This window comes from Gopherus flavomarginatus, chromosome 4 (assembly GCF_025201925.1).
Source record: "Gopherus flavomarginatus isolate rGopFla2 chromosome 4, rGopFla2.mat.asm, whole genome shotgun sequence".
In the NCBI taxonomy this organism is placed as follows: domain Eukaryota; kingdom Metazoa; phylum Chordata; order Testudines; family Testudinidae; genus Gopherus; species Gopherus flavomarginatus.
Genome location: NC_066620.1, coordinates 212,260,042 through 212,283,629, shown reverse-complemented (window position 1 = coordinate 212,283,629; position 23,588 = coordinate 212,260,042). Strand labels below are relative to the sequence as shown.

Genomic DNA, 23,588 nt, shown 5'->3' with positions numbered 1-23,588 from the left:
CAAAAGCAGATACCAAGCGTAATGGGTGACATAGGGGCTCTGGAACTGTTCCTGGGTCGGCTATACCATGAAGTCACTCAACCTCTCAGATGGCTCTTCAGCAAAGTGCCAGGTGGTCTGTGAATGAAAGGGGCGGTGTAAACACTTCATGCCCGGGGGTAGAGCCTGCAAGCTGAGGGTGAGGAGTTATAATGGGAAGAAGCAAGTGAAGGGATATGACAGCCCTTTGCAAGGGCACTACCCAGTAAAAGCAGCTGTGCGGTCACGTCTGCCTTGGCACCCCATCGCCCTGTGTCTGCTCATCTGTGCAGGTGGTGGAAGAGACCCATCTCGTCCTGAAGGAGTACGGCTTCCGCTTTATGCGCCGGGGGGCCATCTACGTCAAGGGCAAAGGGGAGTTGCTGACCTTCTTCCTGAAGGGCCGGGAGAAGCAGGGCTCTTTCGTTAATGGCTCCTCAGTGACTCTTCCACACCAGGTGGTCGACAGCTCATGATGGAGCCGGGCTCCATGCTCCCACTAGCAAATGACGTCCAGAGCCTCCCACTGGCGAGAGACAAGCAGCTGAGTACCCAGTACTCTAGAAACAAGAGTGATAGTAACATCTTTCAACCCAGTGTCTAGATTTAAGAGAAACCAACCCCTGGCCTGCTCCTTTTTTCCTGGAGGTTTATCTTAGAGGGGTCTGCTTGACTTCAGCTCCCTATCTGCAGCTTAGCAGAAGGGAGATAGGGGAGGGACTGATCCGATCCCCCTACAGCTCACACACACGCACCCTCGTGCTGATGTGGGTCTGGCTGTTGGGAAGGTGGAAGCCTCACACAGCATTTCAGGAGCACTCTCAATTGCAGTAGGCTCCTGTGTACCCTGTTAGTGTAATCGAGAGAGGCAAGTGGCATGGATTTAATTTAGTGCCACAGACCCAGCCTCCACTTAGTGTTTGTTGCTAAGAGATAAAAACTCAGGGTGGGTGGTCAGAGGAAAAATCTCTGGTGTGTGCCAGGAGAGTTAAAACAGGAGCACTTGGCTTTTCTGTTAGTTCACACAATGCTCATCCTTGCCCTATGCCACCATAGCTAGGAGATCAGAGAGAGTGCAATATTTCCTTTGACTTGGAGGTAAAGAAATAAAAACCAATGTTGTGTATTTCAAATATATAAATATATATATAAAAGATACAGATTGACATTTATATTTTTAATTGTGTCTGTTAGACTATTTGCAGATTTCTCTTTCTGATACTGCCTTGCACTCCGCTCTCTGCTGTTGTCACCTTTGCTGTCGCTTTAAGAAAGAGATGGACAGGTATTGGCAAAGAACAAGACTGTTTTATTAAAGCCTTCATCCACTATTCTGTTTGAAAACACACAGAGTGTAATTCTTTCTCTAGTTTCTTGAATAGAACAAGTTGAATTTAAAAGGACAGTGAGTCCGTGTCCAGTTTGTCCTGAACACTTCCATGCCCTGGCCTAGGCCGCTGGATGGTCGAGTGCCTCATGGCCTCACCTCATGGGAGGCTCTGTGCAAACACAGCATGGAAGGGAAAGCAAATCCCCGCATGAATTTCCTATAGTGTAAATACATTCTCTGAGCTGCGAAGCTACTAGGAGAGGATAGTACAAGTACATCTCTACTCTGATATAACGCGACCCAATATAACACAAATTCGGATATAATATGGTAAAGCAGTGCTCCGGGGGGGCGGGCTGTACACTCCGGCGGATCAAATCAAGTTTGATCTAACGCGATTTCCCCTGTAACACGGTAAGATCTTTTGGCTCCTGAGGACAGCATTCTATGGGGGTAGAGGTGTACAATGCCTTTTCAGCAGGAGGTCAGCAAGCACCTCACAGCAGTGAGTAGCATTAGCCCCTTTCCAGATGTAGAAACTAAGGGAAAGAGGCCCAATTTTTAAAGGTATTCAGGGGCCTAAAGATGTGGGTTGGTGCCCAGGGGGCTTTTCAAGAGTGTGTAAGAGCTTGTCTACATGTAAAACGCTGCAGCGCAGGGCTGACTCTCTCCTGCCGGGATAAGTAATCCAGCGCCCTGAGAAGAGGGAGCTAGCTCGCTGGAAGGAGGAGGCAGTTGGCCTAGCATTGGCAACATAGGGACTTTTAATCCAGCTTCACTACACTGTTCAGAAGTGTGGATTTTTTACGTGGGACTCCGTCCACTGGACCAGAGCCCTGGTGGGTTTCACTGTCAGGAACATCACCCAGTCCCAAATTCAGTGGTGGTGTAAATGAAGGGGTAGTTGGTCATACTCTAAATAGAGGCAGAAAAGGAGCGTAGCTTGCCTGCTCTTGGGAGCGTGGGAAACTAGTGAAATTTACACCCATTTGGCATGTCACTCTACTATAGGTGGGTGCAGCTTTGCTGAGCTGGGGAGGGATGACCATTTACACCAGGTCTGAAATTGTGCTTAAGAATGTCAAGACCGATGCAGCCACAATTGAAGTGTGGGTCTCATGCAACACTGCCTTGTACCGTCACTTAACAGCTGTGCAAAGTGGCTGTACCCACCATCAGACCAGAGGGAGGAGGAAGACAGTTTACTTGTTAAAGAACAAGCCTAGGAGCTGGGAAACCTGGGTTCAAGTCCCTGCTCTGTCTCAGACTCCCACTTGGAGGATCTGGGCCTAAGGTATTTAGGCTCCTAACTCCCACTGACTTCAATGATCTGGGCCTTCAGCTTGCTGAGTCTCCGTTCCCCCAGCCCCAAAACAGTGCTAGGCAGTCAGATGGCTCACAAGGGCTGGGAAGAGCTGCTCAAGAACAATTGTTCCTGCATGGTTCCCACACTGCAGGCTGCAGTGGCCTTGGAGAGCCTTGGTCACGCTGTCCTAGTCCCACCGCCTTGGTGGCCCCAGCAGGTTCTACGGCTGTGGCCATTGAAAAGCGCCTGTAAAGCTGCTGGAAACAAGGAGGGACTAACATAGCTCCTCCTCAAAGGGGCTACTGTGAAGAAAAGGAAACAGGAATCAGCTACTACTAAGGAACATCTAGGGGGAAAATGAATAAGAGTAGCATGATCCAGGGACTAACAGGAGCAGAAGATGAGATGGCTGGGCAGTGGATGCAGGGGAGAATGGCACCAGTGAGCAAGAACATATGGATAAGGGAGAAGGATGATAAGGGAACAGGCCACACAGCAGCATGAGCAGGGGAGTGAGAGGAATAAAAGAATGGAGAGCAGTTAGTATTTCCAAGCAAGGCAAAACACTCATTGCATTGGAGACTGTTAAATGAATTAGAGATGTCACATGGCAAAGTAATAGCATTAGATGCCACAGGGATATGATGGCACCAGGAGTGTTCAGAAGGAATCTTTCCTTAGGTTTAGTCCCCCTTTTGGAAAAGTTTGAGCCCCTGTGCTATGCAATTCACACACACTCAGGAACAGACTGACTGCATAGGTCTCCCTCTGGGCCAGGGAAAAGGCCCTTGCTGCTGTCCACTCGGCCGTTATTAGAAACAATGCAAACAGTCTCTGCTACCCCTCTTGCCTATGGGTATGTCTACAGTGCAGCAGTGTAGACATTCAGGCTCGGGCTAGGGCCCTGTGAAGTGGGAGGGTCCCAGAGCTTGGGCTGCCAACTTTCTACACAGCAATTAAACAGCCCCTTAGCCCAAGTCAGCAGGCACAAGCCAACCCCCAGGTGACTAACTGCAGTGTAGACATACCTAAAAGCAACACCAGCAGCATTTTTATCATGCTAGTGGTCTGACCTCTATGTTTCACCTATGTCCTTACAGCGCATCCCCCTGGTGGCATGCAAGGACCTGCTTGCTCTTCGCTGAGGGCTGGCTGAGATCCTGAAAGATCTGGCTTTCTGCCCTTTCCTTTAAGTGACAGCTCTAGCTTCCCTCTGATAGGTCAAAGAGCCCTGTTGATTAAGTGGGGGAGACGGGTGCAATTTGGCTGGTGTTTGTGCCTGTTGGTACCTCAAGAACTGTGCTAACTGACTGAGTGACACAAAAAAAATGCACCCGCAAGACAATAAATGGTTTGTTGTTTCTGTAGTGTCACTCCCACCTCATGTATGGCTGCTCCTGGACTCCTCAGCCCATAGTACCTTTTGTTACTTATACCATGAATATAAACACCAAGGAGAGCGCAAAATTATGTAGCGTCACACCAAGGGAAACAGGAAGGAATTAAGGCTATGGGGCAAACTTGTGGAAGGGTCTGGGTGAAATGGGTGAAGCTTTGTTCGAGTCATTTACAATTAGACAGAACAGAAATCAGGCTCCAGGGAGAAAACAACTTGGCTAAGGATGTTTGAGCAGTAGACTAGAGGATCTCATATGCAGTTCTAATACTGACAGTTTCTGAAAACTAATTTCTCTGACACAGAAGGTCAGTAAGTTTCTTTTCTGATGACTCTTGCCACAGGTAACAACATTAGTAATTAATCTGTGATCACTGTTAATAAAACAAGCTTCAGCAGGAACCCAGTCCCTCTGTTCTCTGAAATTAATACATTACACTTTTCAGTTTAATAATTGTTACTTCCAAGCTAGAGAAGGTTTTTGTGAAGTTAAGACTAAAAATTCTTTGGAAGTAATGTTCATTTGTAATACCTGTACAGGATCAGTATAATCTGTGCCCAGAGACAAGGGGCTGCAGAGGGTCACAGGTGTAGATTGAGGGCACCTCTTCCCTATAAGATATGGTTAGGTGCACAGGTCATTTCATCCTCACAAGAGGAAGAGAAAGATCCACCCCCAAACACTCGCCACAGATATGCTCCTGCATGATCTGCAGAAATAGAATGGTATTTGCTGGTATCAAAGCCACACATACAATCTGCACACCTGGTCAGAGGCAGTGGCCCCTGTAGCAGCAGAGGGAGCAGTAGTGACACAGCAATGGGCAAAGAAAGAAACTGCTTTTCACCATTCTAAAAACCATGGAGGATGCTAACTGTCATGGACAAAGACATTTTCAGACAGGGATCTAGTCAGAGGTTGTACATTACGCAACAGCAACCTGCAGGAATTTTCTGTAATAATCTGCTCCGTTCTTTCATAAATCTTCATGAGCATCCCCCCAAAAATCAACTCTGAACATCAGGGACAGTCTTCCACTCAGAAATGATGCAGTTGTAATAAAATAAATCTCAGCCAATGTGCCATAGAACTTCAAGTTGCAATTTAAAGTGATGGTCAGGTTACATTTGGCCTCCTAAACTATTTTCAAGAGTTATAAGCAACAAGAACAAAATAAACATTTCCCTGCAGCACTGGGCTGGAGTTTTTCGGCTTCCTCTGCAGCGTGGGGCATGGGTTACTTGCTGGAGGATTCTTCAAGTCTTTAAACCACGATTTGAGGACTTCAATAGCTCAGATATAATCAGGAGTTTGTTATGTGAGTGGGTGGGTGAGATTCTGTGGCCTACGTTGTACAGGAGATCAGACTAGACGATCATAATGGTCACTTCTGACCTTAAAGTCTATGATTCTATGGTGAATGACAAATGGGAAGAAAAATTGCTTAGTCAAATATCACTCATCAGGCTTGAGAGAAATAATTGCCGACCACCATAGTGAAAAGTAAATTAGATTTTTAAGATTTCATTTTTAATCATGAGGCATATTTAGTAACAAGTTAAAAAGTGAAAGTGCCATTAATAATGAATTTTAAAAAGGAAGCCAAAAGTCTCACTTAAACCAGGACACAAAGGGAGTAGCTCAATATGGGAATGCAGGGGAAAAAGTCAGGTTTTCACAGCTGTTGTCAGTTTTAATTTTTTTCTGAAGGTTTTTTTTTTAAATGAATGCATTGGTGATTTAATCACAGTTATATTAACACCAAAGTGTGCACACTTGATTTAAATTGGGTTGATGTTGGAAGTAACCAAACATTATTACAGGATGGTGGTTCAGTATACACCTTGGAGGATCTTCAAGCTTGTCTACGCAGTGGTTTAGTCCACACCAGAGGGGTGTAAATGCTAGTGCACACTAGAGTTTACTCTAGTGCGTACCAATGCACAGTGTAGTCAAGCCCATAGTCCATCTCACGGAGGATAACTGCTTGTCACAGAATCCACTACCACAGTCGGCTAACTGCTAACATAAGCCTGACCTATGCAGCAGGAACACTGCACCCGTACAGAGCCCTACGGAAGTCATGGAGGTTGTCCTGCATGAATCCAGTTGCAGAATTGGAGACTTCGTTGATAATCTCAGCAGCATGAGGCCTAGAACTAAACATCCCATTTGCAAAGCAACCTAGAGGAAGCTTACACCTACTCTACACCATTTGATACCAGCTGGAGGGATACAGGGAAGATTGCAGGCCCCGAGGCCACTTCCCTGACAGCTTTCACTAGGGCTACGTTTTGTAACATTTACCTGACAGCTCTGAAAGTCTTTTTGGTTTCCCATTCCAGTGGAGAGATGGATTTCCTGTGTCCGTCTACTGTCCAGTCTGGTGAAGTAATATGGAGCCATGGTAGCAACTATGTTAGTCTGTCAGCAACCCTTTAGCAATACGCCGGAGGAGAGGAGCTCTAGAAGGATATGCAGAGACCAGGCATCTAAAGGCTGCTCAAGACGACAGTGCTCTCAGTACTATGAACTGGTTTAGCTATTCCGCAGGCATTTTCCCAAAACTCTGCTGCAGTCCAGTCTAAAAAGCATTTACACAGTAGCAACCTCCCAGGGAGCTTTGCAGCGATCAGAAGGCACAGTAAGTGCATTTGATCTGGGAACAGGGCGCCATCTGCTTACGCTGTCTGATCCAGACTTTCTGCTGCTCTTTTGAAGGAATCGAAGGCTTTGTGCAGAGCCGTGTGGCGGAACAAGTTTGAATGAGCTGCTGTCTTCTCTACCAGAGAGTCAGAAACATCCCCTGCTTCAGAGAGAAACCAGCAAATCAGTGTAGCTGAAAGGAACTCAGTATTATCCCTAACAAAGCTCCTTGCTTCTGATTTCTCTCCTCCCCACCTCTGCACATGTTGGGAATTCCATCTGGTTTCATCTGTTCCCCTCCCCTTCCCCCTCTGTTCCACCTTCCTTACTCTCTCCACTCCCTGTCTCCCCTGAGAAGCAGCTGCTGAGTGGGTGTCTCTCTCAGCACTTGAGAGGAAATGGCTCAAGGTTCACTTTTTCCTGGCACTGAGACAGCCCGGGTAGGGTTGCCACCTTTCTAATTGCTGGTAACTGGATGCCCAAGGCCCCGCCCCTGCTCCGCCTCTTTCCGCCCAAGGTCCTGCCCGTCACATGCTCCTCTCTCCATCGCTGGCAGGATCTTCTCAAGGAGCCTGCTTGCAAATAGAAGGCAGCTCCAGCTGAGCAGGAACTTCAATGACATACCTCCCCATACCCCATGGTAATTGGACTTTGGTTCGAGTGCCATTTAGGTTGCCAGGTCCCTTTTTTGACCGACTTTCCAGTTGAAAACCAGGCACCTGGCAACCCTAAAAGACACCTGGACACAGAAGCCAAAAATTGGACCATCCGGGTAAAACCTGGACAGGTGGCAACCCTAGTCACGGCTCAGGGTGTGTAAACGTGAGGGAAGTGCCAGGGGAGCAGCTTATCTTTCAGACACTGGTGCCCAGAACTGTAGTATCTGAACTTGTTGAGCAAAGGCTACAGCTTCATCTGCAGAGGGCTGAATGTGAGGGGAGAAGGGAAGAAAGAGCTCCAGGAGCATCAGACTCCCACTTCCCTTCTACCACTCACAGCACCAGAGGGGGAGACACAGTTCCACCTGCAGAGCTGGGCCTCAGTTCCACACCAGCTCTGCTGTTTGGCCAGTGGGGCCTCCAGACAACCAGCAACTGGCTAAGATTGCTCGAGCGGCTCTTCTCCCTAGAGCTCTATCTAGCCCGTCATTGGACCAGCTGCAGAGCAGAAGAGTCAGAGCCCCCCCGTGCAGCAGGCTCAGCTGCAGGGTCCTTCTGCAAGATAATTGCCAGGGAAATATTAAAGCCTCGCATTAACCCACTAACCCTCACCGCACCCACAGGAGGTAAGTGTTGCTACAAAGCACAGATAGGGAGTAGGGGCCACAAACTGGCTGCTTTTTGACCACAAAGCCTTTTGCCTATTCCTTGTACGTAAACCTGCAGTACAGAGACATCCTGGGAAAGAATTCACAGAAAACAGAATCAGAGTCAACAAGCTGCCAGACAGTGCAAACCACATAACTGCTTTGGATCAAGAGGAACTCCTAGTTCTTCTTTGAGATGAGTTGCTCATATCGATTCCATACCAAATCAGGCCCAGGGGTTCCTTCGGGGGCTTCCTGTTCTGCCCCTTTGGAGCCCCGAGTAGTGGAGGCCACTGTGTCTTGCCGCCCCCCCCCGGGGGGGGGTTCTGAGGTGATGGCTCCGGTGCCAATACAGGCCCACGCTCCTAGCATGGTGGACCCTGAGCAACAAGATCCTCCACAAGAGGACCTTGCACAGGATCCCTTACACCCGAGTGTATCTTCCTCTCCCGATGAGGCAGTGGCGGGGACTACGGTTTCGGGCCGGCCTCCGCACCCACCAGGAACTGCTCTGCAGGGTGACACACAATATCAACCACCAGATAGAGGTGGTGGTGGAGGTAGGACCCTGTGGTGGACATTCTGTGTGCGGAGGCACCCTCCGAAGTGACCCTCCCCATCATACGAACTATACAGGCCAATGCCAAGACAATCTGGTAATTGCCAGCCTCTATTCCACCTATGGCCAAGGGGGTGGAAAGGTATTCCTTTGAAGGGACAAAGTTCTCTGAGTACCTCTATAAGCACCCCCAACTGTGCTCCCTTGTCGTGGCTTTGGTCAACGAAAAGGAGCGGCATCGTCAGCAGGCCCCGGTGCCTAAATCAAAGGATGCTAGACGCCTAGACTTGTTTGGGCTCAAGGTGTACTAGGCCGGATTCTTCCAGCTCAGGGTGGCCAACCAGCAGGCACTCCTGAGCAGTTATGACTAATTCGTGGCACTCTATGGAAAAATTCAAAGAGTTGGTTCCACAGGAGTCCAGAGATTTGGGGCTCTAGTAGAGAAAGGCAAGAAGGTGACAAGAACCTCCCTACAAGCTCTCTGGACGCGGCGGACTCAGCAGCTAGGACCCTAGCCTCAGGCATAGCCATGCGCTGCATCTCATGGCTGCAGGCCTGGCTTACCACCAGAGTTACAGCAGACCCTCCAGGACCTGCCCTTTGATGGCCAGGGCCTATTCTCCAAGAAGACAGACTCAAGGCTGCAGAGTCTGAAGGTCTTGGGAATTATCATGAGCTCTCTGGCAATGCATACCCCAGTAACACTGAGAAGGCCCTACAGACCCTAGCCTCAGAGATCCTACCCTCCCCCTTGGCCAAGACAGGACTTCTTTAGAAGACGTGGCCGAGGTGGTAAAAGAAAACACAGTGGGCACCAAGCCAGCCAAGGGCAGGGCCCTCCCAAGCCATCAGCAGGGCCTAAGCAGAACTTTTGAAGGTGCGCCCAAGGATGGAGCACCAGTCTCCATTCAGGATCCTTCCCTGCCTTTCCAAAATCATCTCTCCCATTTCCTCCATGCGTGGTCCTAAATAACATCAGACCATTGGGTCCTACACATGGTGGAAAGGGGATACTCCCACCAATTTGCTTCCCCCTTCCCCACACTTTCCCCATCCCTCTTCAGGGACCCTTCTCATGAGCACCTTCTACTGGAGGTGCTATGAATCCTAGCTTTGGAAGCGATAGAGGAGGTTCCAGGACAGTCAAGGGGCTGCGGATTTTACTCCCACTACTTCCTAATCCCCCAGGCCAAGGGCGGGCTTCGGCCCATCCTGGACCTACGTGGACTCAACAAATTCATGGTAAAGCTGAAGTTCCGCATGGTCTCAATAGGGACCATTATTCCTTCCCTAGATCCTGGAGACTGGTATGCCACTCTCAACATGAAGGACGTGTACTTCCACATTGCGATCTACCCAGCGCACAGATGCTTCCTTCTCTTTGTGGTCAATCAACAGCACTTTCAATTCACTGTCCTTCCTTTCGGCCTGTCCATGGCCCCCAGGATGTTTACCAAGTGCATGACTGTAGTGGCTGCCTCCCTTTGTCGACAACGGATCCAAGTGTTCCCATATCTTGACGACTGGCTTATTCGGGGTCACTCCAGGGATCAGGTGCAGTCTCATGTTCAGCTCACCGTGAAAATGTTCAATCGACTGTGCATCCTGCTCAGTATCACAAAATCCACTCTGGTACCAACCCAGAGGATAGAATTCGTAGGAGCAGTATTAGACTCAGGCCTGGCCCAGGCAATTCTGCCGGAAGCATGCTTCCAATCCCTGGTGAACATTGTCCACAGCCTGCAAAGCTTCCCGACCTCGACTGTGAAAACATGCCTGTGCTTCCAGGCACGCATGGTCTCTTGCATGTACGTGACCAGGCATGCCAGGCTGCAACCACGTTCTCTCCAAGCTGGGCTATCGACAGTTTACCAACCAGGTCGGGACAGCTTGAACATGGTGGTTACCATCTCGCCAGGGGTATTAGCCTCTCTAGGCTGGTGGCTGGAACCCAAACCAGTGTGCCAAGGGGTGCCATTTCACATCCCACAGTCCTCGGTGTCCCTAGTCACGGATGCGTCATCCCTGGGATGGGGAGCCCACCTTGGGAACCTCTGTACACAGGGGAGGTTGGCAGGAGAGTTATCCCTGCACATCAGCGTACAGGAACTCACAGCAGTGCGCCTGGCGTGTCAGGCATTCCGAGAGCGCATTCAAGGCCACTGTGTTGCAGTCCTCACAGACAACACTACCGCCATGTTTTACATCAAAAAGCAAGGGGGAGCCTGATCATCCCCCCTGTCAGGAGGCCACTTGTCTGTGGGAATTCTGCATAGCCCACTCGATCCATCTAGTGGCGCCATTTCTCCCAGGAGTCCAGAACACCTTAGCGGACCACCTCAGCAGATCATTCCAGGCTCATGAGTGGTCTGTCTGCCTGGATGTCATCCACTCTGTCTTCCTGAAGTGGAGCTTTCCCCTGATAGACCTATTCCCCTCTCGCGAGAATCGGAAATGCCAGGTGTTCTGCTCTCCCCAAGGACGCTCTCCGGGTTCCCTGTCAGATGCCTTCCTAATACAGTGGAAGGATCACCTGTGCTACGCCTTTCCTCCATTCCCGCTAGTCCACAGGGTCCTGATCAAGCTGAGCAGGGACAAAGCCCATATGATTTTGGTCTTCTCCAATCCCATGGTCAGTAGATTTCTCAAGGGGTTGGAGCGCCTGTTCCCACGAATTCAACAGCCTGTCCCTAAGTGGGATCTTAACCTGGTCCTATCCAGACTCATGGGTGCCCCATTCGAGCTGATGGCCACATGCTCGCTCCTGTACCTTTCCCGGAAGACAGCCTTCCTTGTAGCTATCACCTCAGCATGGCGGGTGTTTGAGCTCAGGGCGCTTACATTGGAACCACTGTATACGGTGTTCCACAAGGACAAGGTACAGCTGCGACCTCACCCAGCCTTCCTCCCTAAGGTGGTGTCTGCCTTCCATGTCAACCAGGACATCTTCCTCCCAGTATTCTACCTGAGGCCGCTTGCCTCTCGATGGGAGCAACAGCTGCACTCCCTGGATGTTCGCAGGGTCCTGGCCATCTACACTGAGTGAACAAAACCTTTCAGGAAAATGTTGCAGCTGTTCGTAGCTGTGGCAGATCAGATGAAGGTCCTTCCGGTTTCCTCCCAGCGCATCTCATCCTGGATCACATCATGCATCCGTGCGTGCTATGATTTGGCTGGTGTCCTAACTACACACCTTACTGCCCACTCCACGCAGGCTCAGGCTTCATCCTCTGCTTTCCTGGCACACGTGCCCATCCAGGAGATATGTAGGGCAGAGGCTTGGTCATCGGTGCATACCTTTGCCGCCCACTATGCGATAGTGCAGCAGTCCAGGGGTGATGCTGCATTTGGTTCAGCGGTCCTTCACTCCGTGACATCTCACTCCAACCCTACCTGCCTAGGTAAGGCTTGAGAGTCACCTAACTGGAATCAACATGTGCAAGCACTCAGACTGTTACTCACCTTTGTAACTGTTGTTCTTTGAGATGTGTTGCTCATATCCATTCCAAACCCGCCCTCCTTCCCCTCCATCGGAGTAGCCGGCAAGAAGGAACTGAGGGGGCGCTGGGTCGGCCGGAGCGTATATCCAGCGCCATGAAGGCACCACTCCTGGGGGCGCCTCAGCCGACCCACCGAGTGTTGCTAGGGTAAAAATCTTCCGACGATCGTGCATGGGGTGTGCACACACCCTAACTGGAATCGATATGAGCAAAATCTCGAAGAACAACAGTTACAAAGGTGAGTATCCGTCTTATTTCTTAGACCAACCCTTCTCATTTATGGCAGCCCATCACAAAACGATGGGGAGACTGTACTATGATACACACTATCATCTGACCATAAAACAACATCTATATCATTGCAAATTTGGATAAGAAACTGCCTCAAAGGCTTACAATATCAGGAGAGGGTGGCCTGCTGTTCAGTGTTATCTCATGATTCCCCTGCATTCACCTGTCAGTCTGTTTATATCCATTTTCTCTCGTCATATATTTGGATTGTAAGATCTCTGGGGGCAGGGACTGTCTCTCTGCTGTGCCTGTACAGCCCCTAGCACAACAGGGTCCTGGTCCAAGACTATGATAATAGAAACAAACGAACAATAATATGATGGAGGAGGAAGGACAGATTTCCAGATGAGGTGGGTGAAGACAGGCAGACCGTTCCCAGGCACAAAACTTTCTGTCTCTATAGTTCATATTATCCCTTCATGTTTCAGGGGAGAGCCATAACCACACTGCCTGTCTCTCCTTTGCCACCGCCTGCTTTCTAGTATACTGTACAGGCCAGTGCCTTCAAACCACACCGTATCAAATCTTATTCACAATGAAAGCGCTGCCTCCTTCCTCACCCAGAGACAGAAGTTTCCCAATCTCAAGGCTTTCATAAAAGTGTGGCGAGAAACCATGGGATAATCTTTACCACAATGGATCACAAATGGGATACTTGAGCAAGCTGTAACTCTGGCTGAGAGTGCACACACTTCTGAATTTATTACGCACCCCTCTATCCTCCAAACTTTCCTGGTTCAGGGGACTGAGTTGTAACATGGCAGGGGTCTCAACTGTTAGAATACAGGTTGACCTGGCCTGTGTGCTTGGCACAGAGCTTTATATGTTCCTGTGGGGACCAGAGCAACACATGGCAGATTCTCAGTCATGGGCAATTTATAAATCAAGACTGGATGTTTTTCTAAAAACATCTGCTTTAGTTCAAGCAGGAATTAATTCAGGGAAGTTCTCTGGCCTGTGTTACACAGGAGATCAGACTACATGACCAAATGGTCCCTTCTGGCCTTATAATCTATGAATATTAGCATTTTTCTGCTATTTATTCAAGGTAACAAATTAACATGCATCTTTCTGAGATTATTTGTATGTCCACTCCTGCACACTCTCATATTCCAGTCCTGGTTCCCCATACACCTCAGACCCAGCAACGCCCCTAACGATCCAGAATCATCTTACAGCCCGGCTAAGATGAGAGCTGTAGCAAGTCTGTAAAATGTTTGTAGCTTGAGGCCATAACCTCTTTGGAGCAGCTACATAAGAATCATGTGGCCTGCTTTTCCACAGGGCTCAAGAAATAAAATAAGCTGCTCATTTCTTTCTTGTCCTGAAGTTCAAATAGTGAACAACAACAACAACAACATGACGACCCCAAACAGACTATGAAAGCCCCAGTGCAGATTGTTTTGCTCTGATCTTGCTCCGATCTTGCTCCCATACAAATGCCCTCTGACTGGACACAGATGTCCTTATTTTACCTTTACATGTAATAGTGGCCTCAGTTGGAAGACTACGGGTGAGATCGCCATAAACCAGCTTTGCTCTGAATGGAAAGGTCTTGCTTTCTGTTTCCACATCATAATTAAAGAACAGTACATTATGCAACGAGTTTCTCTGCAAGGTTCCTTCGAGAAAGGCTGAATAATGGTCCTGGAGGGATGAAGACAAACAGAAGCACTAAACTATGAAAGGGACTCAGAGCGGGGCTGGGATTTCTCCCATTCTGCTAAATCTTGAGCACACTTAGGTCTGACAGATTTCAGGTTGGAAACATTGTACATACCTCAAACAAAAACCTCGCAGTAAAAACAGCAGAGCTGGCATACATTTTTTATTTCAAGTCAGGAAACCTGAAGTTTTAAGATTTTTTTGTAGTCTAATCTACCCCACCCTGTATCTTGACACATCATCCCTATAACAGATGAAGATTGTGGCATTTGTATTCAGGAGACAGAGTGAACATGGCGGACTATGATTTTAACTGAATAGTTAATAGCAGAGAGCATTTGCTGATAAAAAGATATGAAGATGTTGCAATACTGAGTATAGAGGGCAGGTGGGAGGAGGAGAGGAACATGTCTTTTCTGTGAACAAAAGGTAAGAGGGAAAATGAGAGAATCGGGGGAGTTTGGAGAAAGAGCTATGGAGAGATTAGTGCCCACCACGTAATAGGTGGATGCTTAGCTGGCAGAATATGAGACCGTATACCAGCGATACATGGCTTATACTGGAAATCTAGAAGAGGTACAAGTTTGAGTCTCTCAGGGATATAGATGGACTGTGTGTTGGATATGGGGTGGAACAGAGTAAAAGTTGTTTGTGGAATCTTAACTTCAAGTTTCCTGACTTGCACATGTTTATTTTTCTAAAGCCAGTGAGTTTTGGTTTTTAAAAAGAGTATTTCCAAACTAAACTTCATGTTAATGAAGTTTTTTGCTTAGAGAATTACCTTATTCTAATGTATATAATTTTAGTGATACATGCTAACACATTTAAGACTTATTTCCATCAGTCTTCAAGTGAGTTCATATTCATGCTATAATTAGCAATGCAACACCTAAAACTGGAACCTTGAGTGCTCCTCTGTAGGACCTACAGCTTAACAGCTTCCTGTGCAGATTCTGACACAAACAATTCTCTGCACAATTTTCATTGCATAAAAATACTATGCAAGCTCTGATGCTCATAGGCTTTTGGGATATTTACAGCCTAACACAGTTTCTAAGATTTAAACAAAAGAGATTATTGTGTGTGTTTAACTCTTCCCTCCACCACACATACCTGGAATGCAATAACTTGCTTAACATATGTCTTCGAAGAGTTAAATGTTAACTTATTAACCCTCTTAACACCCTGTCGTGTTCTGCATTATACTGATGTGGAAACCTAAGTAGAATGATTTAATGACCTACTCAAGCACATACCCAGTGGCTCCGTCACAAGTGGAATTAGAACTCCCAGATCCCTGGTTCTCAAGTCACACAATTTTGCATCCTTTCCACCTCATATTTACTGTAACTTAATTACACCCACATATATTTGGGGGAGTGGGTGTAGTTACAGTAAATATGAGGTGGAAAGGATGCAAAATTGTGTGACTTGAGAACTTCCCATATCATTTATCTCCCTTTTGGTACATACAAGGATCAATAATAGATTAATGTGGTTGTTGGGGCCATTGGTACCTGTAACTGATCTGCCTGGTATTTCCTTCCAGCATAAGCATTCAGGTGATCAGACAACATAGCCAGGAAGCATTTGATGTTGGTCTGCAAGTACTTCTTGGCTATTTGCTCCAAGGGGATGAAGATGGGGACAGAGTGGTGACGAATCTGGACTGGTTGCTGTATGAGGAGGTCCAGGTAGTAGGAGTCCAGGTAGGTGCCTTCATAAGCTGTGCTGATGCAGAAACAGACTCCTTGTTTGGTCAATTTCCCACTAAGACCTTGGGTACAAAAAGGGGTGTTTATTCAGCACCATTCTAGAACACTATTGTAAGGAAGCTTTGCTAAGGGGGCATGGACGGCTAACTATGTTGTTCTACATATGGAATACACTACATACATTTAGTCATTAGACAGGGATCCTAAAAGGATTAAGGATTTGGAAGAATTAAGAGGCATGAACTCTGGAATCATTTTTTATATCCCTCCCCTCAATCTTCTAGTGGGTTCAGGATTTTGTGGCCAGTAATCTAGGTTCCCAACTTCTTCCACTAAGCTTCTGTGCTGGGTCCCGGTATGTTTCTGCACACCTTCCACACAGGTGCATGCACTCTAGCCTGCTATGGAGCTTAACTACTCCAAACCAGTCTTACCATCACGAGAAGCCCAAACTCAATTTTGAGTTCAAGAACGCACAATTGAGCAGAGGAAGGCAGCATGCTCTGGCTGGCATAGCCAAGGTCCAAGACTCATTAAACTGATACACAGTGATCCAAAAAGGCTAGGAAATGCTCCCCTAATCAGCTCATCTGCATCGTGGCAAGATTGGTTTAATTACAGAGAAACTGGAAATTGTGGTGAAAGTGATGCACATTAAAGAAGTAATTTGAACAGGCTCAGAGACATTAGAAACAGTATCCTGCCCTTAGGGAAGGCTCAGCCAATGAGAATTTGTTCTGAACACAGTGTATTAACCCAGTACCCTGGAAGACTCTAGCGGTGGATGGAGAATCTGAGGAGACAGACAAAGGGAATCAACCCTTGATGAATTAATCTCTTTCAAACTCAAGTTATTAAGAGTGTTGAGGTGCTAGAAAAATGACTTATTTAAGAGCACAATAGAAGCACTTTTAATAGAAAACAATCAGCTAGATATCAAGTTCATCTTTCAAAATGAGAACCCTATAAAACCAGTGGCTGAGATCAAGGACACCTACCAGCCCCACATACAGGCACCAGTCAGAGCTTGCACAGATCTCAGGGCTTTACCTGTCAGATGAAATGCTTGCAGCATGGCCTTGACATTTTCCACTTTCCATTTTAGAAGAGCTTGCCCCCTGATCTCCGCTGCCTGGACGGGCTCCACATTACTGCTGGTGGGTCCTTCCTGCCTGATGAGCTATAAAATACAAGACATGAAAGAAAAGCAGCTCAGAAGTCACTGAAACAGCAAGTAATCACTGGATGAAGGGTGGCCCAGGCTGCTGCTGGGGATTGCTCTGCTCAGAGCAGGGCAAGACAGATTGCTTGGAATACTATTTTGTGACTGTCATAAACAGATAAGTAGGAGTTAATAGAACAGAAGTGCTTCATATCTCTTTGCCTGGAAAGGGTTAACAAGAACAGTGAGCCTGGCTGTCTCCTGACCAGAGGACCAATCAGAGGACAGGATACTTTCAAATCTTGAGGGAGGGAAGTTTTTGTGCTGTGCTGTTAGAATTTGGTTGTTGTTCACTCTGGGGGCTCAGAGGGATCAGATGTGCAACCAGGTTTCTCTCCAATCTCCCTGATACAGTTTCTTATAGATCCAGAATAGTGAGTACTAGGTAGATAAGGCGAGTTAGGCTTATGTTTGTTTTCTTTATTTGCAAATGTGTATTTGGCTGAAAGGAGTTCAAATTGGTATTTTGCTGAAAAGATTTTAATTTGTACTTGTATACTTAGGCTGGGAGAGTATTCCTAGTGTCTATAGCTGAAAGACCCTGTACCTATTCCATTTTTTTAAATTTACAAAGATAATTTTTACTGTTTTTTCTTTCTTTAATTAAAAGCTTTTCTTATTTAAGAACCTAATTGTTTTTTTTTATTCTGGTGAGACCCCAGGGGACTGGGTCTGGATTCACCAGGGAGTTGGTGGGGAGAAAGGAGGGAAGAGGGAGAGAGAGGCTGATTTCTCTCTGTGCCAGGATTACTTTCTCTCAGGAAGAGTCTGGGAGGGGGAAAGAGAAGGAGGGAGGAAGGTGAATTGTCCTCTCTGTTTTGTGATTCAAGGAGTTTGAATCACACAGTGATCTTCCAGGGTAACCCAGAGAGGGGAAGCCTGGGAGAGGCAATGGTGAGGGAAAGGGTTTACTTTCCTTGTGTTAAGATCCAGAGGGTCTGGGTCTTGGGGGTCCCCGGGCAAGGTTTTGTGGGGACCAGAGTGTACCAGGCACTGGAATTCCTGGTTGGTGGCTGTCATAACATTTTTTCCCAGATCTGGACCTTAGCGTCCAAAATATGGGTGTTAGCATGAAAACCTCCAAGCTTAGTTACCAGCTTGGACCTGGTAAAGCTGCCACCAGCCAGGAATTATACAGTGCCTAGCTCACTGTGGTCTCCCCAAAAGCTTCCCTGGGGGACCCCCAGACTCAGATTCCTTGAGTCTCACAACAAAAGGAAATAACCCCCTCCCCTTGTTACTTCCTCCCAGGCTCCCCTCCCTGGACGACCCTAGGAGATTCCCTGCTTCCAGTCCTGGAAACACAAGTACCGAGAGAGCTAATCTCTCTCCCCCCTTCACCCAGAGGGTATGCAAAGTCAGGCTTAGTAAATCTAACACAAAGAGATTTTCCCCTTGACTTCTTCCTCCCACCAATTCCCTGGTGAGCTGCAGACTCAGTTCCCTGGAGTCCCCACTAAAGAAAAACTCCAACAGGTCTTAAAAAGAAAGCTTTATATAAAAAGAGTGAAAAAGGACATAATATATAGTCTCTGTATCAAGGTGGCAATATACAGGGTCAATTGCTTAAAGGGAAAAAATGAACAAACAGCCTTATCCAAAAAGAATACAATTCAAAACACTCCAGCAACTACACACATGTAAATACAAAAGAAAACAATATAAACCTCTTGTCTTACTATCCTTGTACTTACAACTTGGAAACAGAAGATTAGAAAGCCAGGAGATAGAAAAATCACTCTCAGAGTCGAGAGGGTCAGACCCAAGACAAAGAACAAAGAACTCACACCCAAAACTTCCCTCCACCCAGATTTGAAAAAGTCTTGTTTCCTGATTGGTCCTCTGGTCAAATGTTTCAGGTTCCCTGTGTTAACCCTTTACAGGTAAAAGAACATTAACCCTTAGCTATCTATTTATGACAGTGGCAGCGCTACAGTTCTAAGCTGGTAATTGAGCTTAGAGGAATTCATGCTGGTACCTCATCTTTTGGACGCTAAGGTTCAGAGTGGGGAATTATACCATGACAGTGACAGGAGAAGAAAAAAGTTCTAGGATAGGGACACAACAGTTTCTTTGTAAGTAGCAGAGCATGGCAGTGCTGCACCTCCTCTGTGAACAGGACTTAGGTCTTGAGTTTTCTCAAGCCAGCACCATGAAGTTATTTAAAAAAAAATGTGAAGGGAAAGAATAGCAGCTAGTTGTATTAGAGCAGGGGTCCCCAAAGCGGTGCCTGCAGGCGCCATGGTGCCCACTGGGGCGTCTAAGTGCGCCCGCGTACTGGCTGGTGGACGAGCATCCTCCGAAATTCAGCGGTGACAGCTCTGGATGACGCTGCTTGCCGCCTACAAACAGCGTCATCCAGAGGTGTCGCTACCAAAATTTTGGTGGACGCTTGTCCGCTGCTACAGTCCTCTGTGGCTCGTCGCCTGGCACCTGCCAGACAAAAAAAGATTGGGGACCACTGTATTAGAGAAATAACAAATACATCAATCACACAGTATGGAAGGACAGAAGCTGGTCTGCGACCTTCTGTCACTTGTACGTGACAAGCACCTAATTCTTACCCTAACTTGCTGCAGATTCACTTTGGTCTGGAGTTCATCTCTTTGGAGTCTCAGCTCCTGGATTCTTGCTCTCAGCCTGACCAAATTCTCCTGCTGACGTTGAGTTTCATCTTGCTTCAGTGCTAATTTCCGTGCATGAGCTTCTAGCTTTTCCAGATGGGATAGGACCCCTCCAGGAAAGGAACAAACAGATAAATCCAGTCTGCAATTATTTATTAATATTTAGCCTGGGCAGGATTTAAAAATCTATAGATGTCAGTTATTTCAGCTGATACGCTGAAATCAACAACAAAAATCAGAAACTGTCAGAGGGAGCACACCCCCCATACCATGTCCCTGCAGGGATCAGGTGTTACCAGCCCTTGGGATATGCAGGGAGTCCTCTGTCTCCACCCAGCACCTTCACTCCCATGACAGCATGGCCTCAGAGCTGGTGACACCCAACCCTGCAGGGACAAGATGCAGTGAAGGCTGCGGTCCACGCCCCAGCAGAGCATAGATCCCTGGCCAGGACTGCAATGAGGAGGTACCTAATCCCGGACAGGAGCCATTCAGCAGCAGAATGGCCTCCCTCGTGGCTGGGGGCTCGTGCTCCTCCTTGTAGTCCTGGCCGGGGCCTCTGTTCCACTGGGCCAGGACTGCAGCCTTCTTTGCACCATGGTGTCCTGGACCCCCAGCAGCCCCCAGTCAGTGCCACCCTAGCCCTACTCACGCATCTTAATTTCCAACAAATGTTTAAAAACAAAAAAGTGATACTAATCGATGATAAAATCTTAAAAATAAAAATCTATGTTAACTGTCAAAATTGGAGGAGGGGCTGGATTCTGCCAAGCCTATTTATATTACAGTAGCACCCAGACCATGCTAGGCACTGTACTGATACAGGAAGAGAGACTCTAATCACTACATACTTACACAGGGTAGGGGAAAGAGACATAACCTAGAGTTAAGGGGCTTTTTGGTCATATATATGTTTGAGTCCTAATTGTCCCTTGATGTAGTCATTGCTAGCTAGCTAATTTCTTGAGGCAATGTAGGCCAGTGCAGTGGTTTTCAAACTTTTTTTCTGGCATCTCAGTTGAAGAAAACTATTGATGCCCGTGACCCAATGGAACTGGGGACGAGGGGTTTGGGGGTGTGGGAGGGGCTCAGGGCTGGGGTGAGGGTTGCAGGGTGGGGCCAGGAATGAGGGGCTCAGGGTGTGGGAGGGGCTGTGGGCTAGGGGTGCAGGCTCTGGAGTGGAGCCAGGGATGAGGGGCTTGGGGTGCAGGAGGCGGCTCAGCTTGGGAGGGGGCTCGGGGTGGGTGTGGGAGGGGGTTGAGGCTCTGGATGCAGGCTCTGGGGTGGGGCCAGGGATGAGGAGTTTGGGGTACAGGAAGGGGCTCAGGCTTGGGGCAGGGGATTGGGGTCTGGAGTTACCTCAGCCAGCTCCCAGTCTGCTAAGGCAGACTTCCTGCCTTTCCTGGCACCGCGGCCGTGCTGCGCCCCGGAAGCGGCTAGCAGCACGCCTGGCTCCTAGGTGGAGGTGCACGCAAGTGGCTCCACACAGCTTTCACCCGCCGGACCAGCTGCTGGCTGCTTCCGGGGCGCAGTGCGGTGTCAGAACAGGTAGGGACTGGCCTGCCTTAGCTGGGCAGCACCGCCAATGGGACTTTTAACAGCACGACTGGCAGTGCTGACCAGAGCTGCCGCAACTCAGTATTGGGTTGCGACCCACAACTTGAAAACCACTGAGCTAGTGGACAGTGCATTGAACTGGACCTCAGGAAACATGGGCTCCCAAATCTCCTGGGTGACTTTGGGAAAGTCACTTCACACCTGTCTCAGCTCTCCTACCTGTAAAACAGAAATAATGATCTTTACCTCCTTAGCAAAGTACTTGGAGATTTCCAGATGAAGAGTGCTACAGATGGCAGAAATGGTTCTTAAGGAGTGATTTTGAACAAGGAGAGTATCACTTTCACCAAGCTGGAGAGCACTTTGCACTTAAGACCCATAGTTTCTACAGGTCATTGCTCCATATTAAAAGTGAAGACGGCTGCGGTCTGTTCTCTAGCAACTTACCATCTCTCAAGTAAGCAGTCGCCTCTTCCATTGTCACGTCTAGTTCTTAGGCAATGGCAAGAGTGCTTGGTGTAGAATGAAGGATCTTCATGGTAGGTACTGGCCCCATGGAATTACACCACAAAAGCACTAGGGGTTTTGCCACCGCAAGCTTCTTTGTGCTGAAAAGAAGAGATCACTCTTTTAAAGAGAAATAATAATTGGAGATATACCTATCTCCTAGACCTGGAAGGGACATTGAAAGGTCATCAAGTCCAGCCCCCTGCCTTCACTAACAGGAGCAAGTACTGATTTTTGCCCCAGATCCCTAAGAGGCCCCCTCAAGGATTGAACTCATAACCCTGGGTTTAGCAGGCCAGTGCTCAAACCACTGAGGTATCCCTCCCGCTCTTGGCTCCATACAGCTTTCACCCACCAGGCCAGCTGCTGGCTGCTTCCGGGGCACAGCAGTATCAGAATAGGAAGGGACTATCCTGCCTTAGCTGGGCAGCACCGCCAACGGGACGTTTCATGGCCCAATCGGCAGTGCTTGACCAGAACTGCCGTGACTTTTACTCTCTAGGGTTATTTACTGAAAGAATCAGATAATACAATGATTCCAGCCTATGAAAATCCCTGCACCTGGGGCTTTTCTGTGGTTAGGATCATGGATGCCTCTCCCAGGGCATTGGGTATGGGTGCAGACTGTAAGACACTAGCAGGAGCACAGACACCATGTTTCCAAGTTGATTTCTGAAAGAGCACATGGTATAAAACAATGTTAATCTATCTTCATGAGGCCTCCCACTGACTCTTCCTGCTGCTCAGACAGGGAAGGGGGTGGGGAGGCACATGCATTGAAGCCACTTTCACAAACACCTGGTGCAGGAAAATGCCTCAGAACAGCCTTCACTGGAGTGACCTTGTTAAAGCAAGTGGGTGTTGGAACCTGGTGAAGTGGAGGACACGGAACTCCTAGGTTCCGATCTCTGCCCTGCGGGACCCTGGTTCTATTCCGTGTTCAGGGAGGGGTTCTGGTGTGTGTGTGGGGGCTAGGACTCCTGGGTTCTGGGGTGGGGGAGACAGGACTCCTGGGTTCTGGGGGTTGGGTGGGGGGGGGAACAGGACTCCTGGGAGGAGGGGCTCTGGTGTTGGTGGGAGGGGCTGGGACTCTGGAGTTCTGGCAGTTGGGGGTGGGGTCAAGGACTCCTGGATTCTGGCAGTTGTGGGGGAAGCAGGACTCCTGGGAGGAGGGGCTCTGGCGATTGGGGGCGGGGCAGGACTCCCAGGTTCGGGGGGGGGGGGGAAGCAGGACTCCTGGGAGGAGGGGCTCTGGTATTGGGGGTGGGGCAGGACTCCCGGGTTCTGGCGGTTGGGGGGGGGAAGGCTCTGGTGTTGGGGGCAGGGCAGGGCAGGACTCCCGGGTTCTGGCGGTTGGTTGTGGGAGGGGGGGCTCTGGTGTTGGGGGCGGGGCGGGGCAGGACTCCCGGGTTCTGGCGGTTGGAGGGGGGGGGGAGGCTCTGGTGTTGGGGGCGGGGCAGGGCAGGACTCCCGGGTTCTGGCGGTTGGTTGTGGGAGGGGGGGGGCTCTGGTGTTGGGGGCGGGGCAGGACTCCCGGGTTCTGGCGGTTGGTTGTGGGAGGGGGGGGCTCTGGTGTTGGGGGCGGGGCGGGACAGGACTCCCGGGTTCTGGCGGTTGGTTGTGGGAGGGGGGGCTCTGGTGTTGGGGGCGGGGCAGGGCAGGACTCCCGGGTTCTGGCGGGGGGGGGGAGACGGATCCCGCGCTGGGGACAGGGACAGGGACACGACTCTCCTACGGCGGCTTCAGGACTCACCTGCGAGCACCATGGAAACGAGCAACGGGTCTCGCACTCGAACTTCCCGCGCACCGAATCCAAGGGAAATACCTCACGCGACGCGCTTTATTTTCCTTCCCAGCATACCCCGGGGCACGCTTGTCCGAGAATGAGGCAGAGACGCCCCGCCCAGGGTGTATTTCCGGCATGCCCGGGGTGTCCTTTTCCGCT

At 48.9% G+C, this 23,588-nt stretch overlaps 2 protein-coding genes across 6 annotated transcripts in view; one reads left to right on the top strand and one right to left on the bottom strand.

Annotated features, from left to right (window-relative positions):
• ADCY3 (adenylate cyclase 3) overlaps nt 1-494 on the top strand; it is a 94,546-nt gene extending 94,052 nt beyond the window's left edge. For all 3 annotated transcript variants that reach the window (XM_050948729.1, XM_050948728.1, XM_050948727.1), the window contains exon 20: nt 312-494. In XM_050948729.1, coding sequence (XP_050804686.1) covers nt 312-494 — 183 coding nt within the window. The remainder of the gene's footprint in view (nt 1-311) is intronic.
• CENPO (centromere protein O) lies at nt 445-23,557 on the bottom strand. Of its 3 annotated transcripts, none has more exons than XM_050948922.1 (8): nt 23,397-23,557; nt 21,584-21,744; nt 19,520-19,689; nt 16,784-16,913; nt 15,536-15,795; nt 13,829-14,000; nt 6,359-6,860; nt 498-578 (listed from the first exon to the last, which is right to left on the bottom strand). In XM_050948922.1, the coding sequence occupies exons 2-7, from the start codon at nt 21,612-21,614 to the stop codon at nt 6,733-6,735; spliced, it is 891 nt and encodes a 296-aa protein (XP_050804879.1). In that variant the 5' UTR covers nt 21,615-21,744; nt 23,397-23,557; the 3' UTR covers nt 498-578; nt 6,359-6,732. The 3 variants fall into 3 exon arrangements, with proteins under 3 accessions (XP_050804878.1, XP_050804879.1, XP_050804881.1); XM_050948924.1 differs by having other exon boundaries at nt 6,359-6,857; XM_050948921.1 differs by lacking the exon at nt 6,359-6,860 and having other exon boundaries at nt 445-578.
• Nucleotides 23,558-23,588: the final 31 nt, after the last annotated feature.

Bases quoted from the DNA above. Each gene is read 5' to 3' on its own strand.
- CENPO (XM_050948921.1), bottom strand. From the start codon at position 21,614: ATGGAAGAGGCGACTGCTTACTTGAGAGATG. The intron at 15,796-16,783 runs GTAAAGCCCTGA...TTTGTACCCAAG, and splicing joins GCAAGCATTTCATCTGACAG to GTCTTAGTGGGAAATTGACC. The intron at 14,001-15,535 runs GTACCAATGGCC...TCATCCCTCCAG, and splicing joins ACCAGGCAGATCAGTTACAG to GACCATTATTCAGCCTTTCT.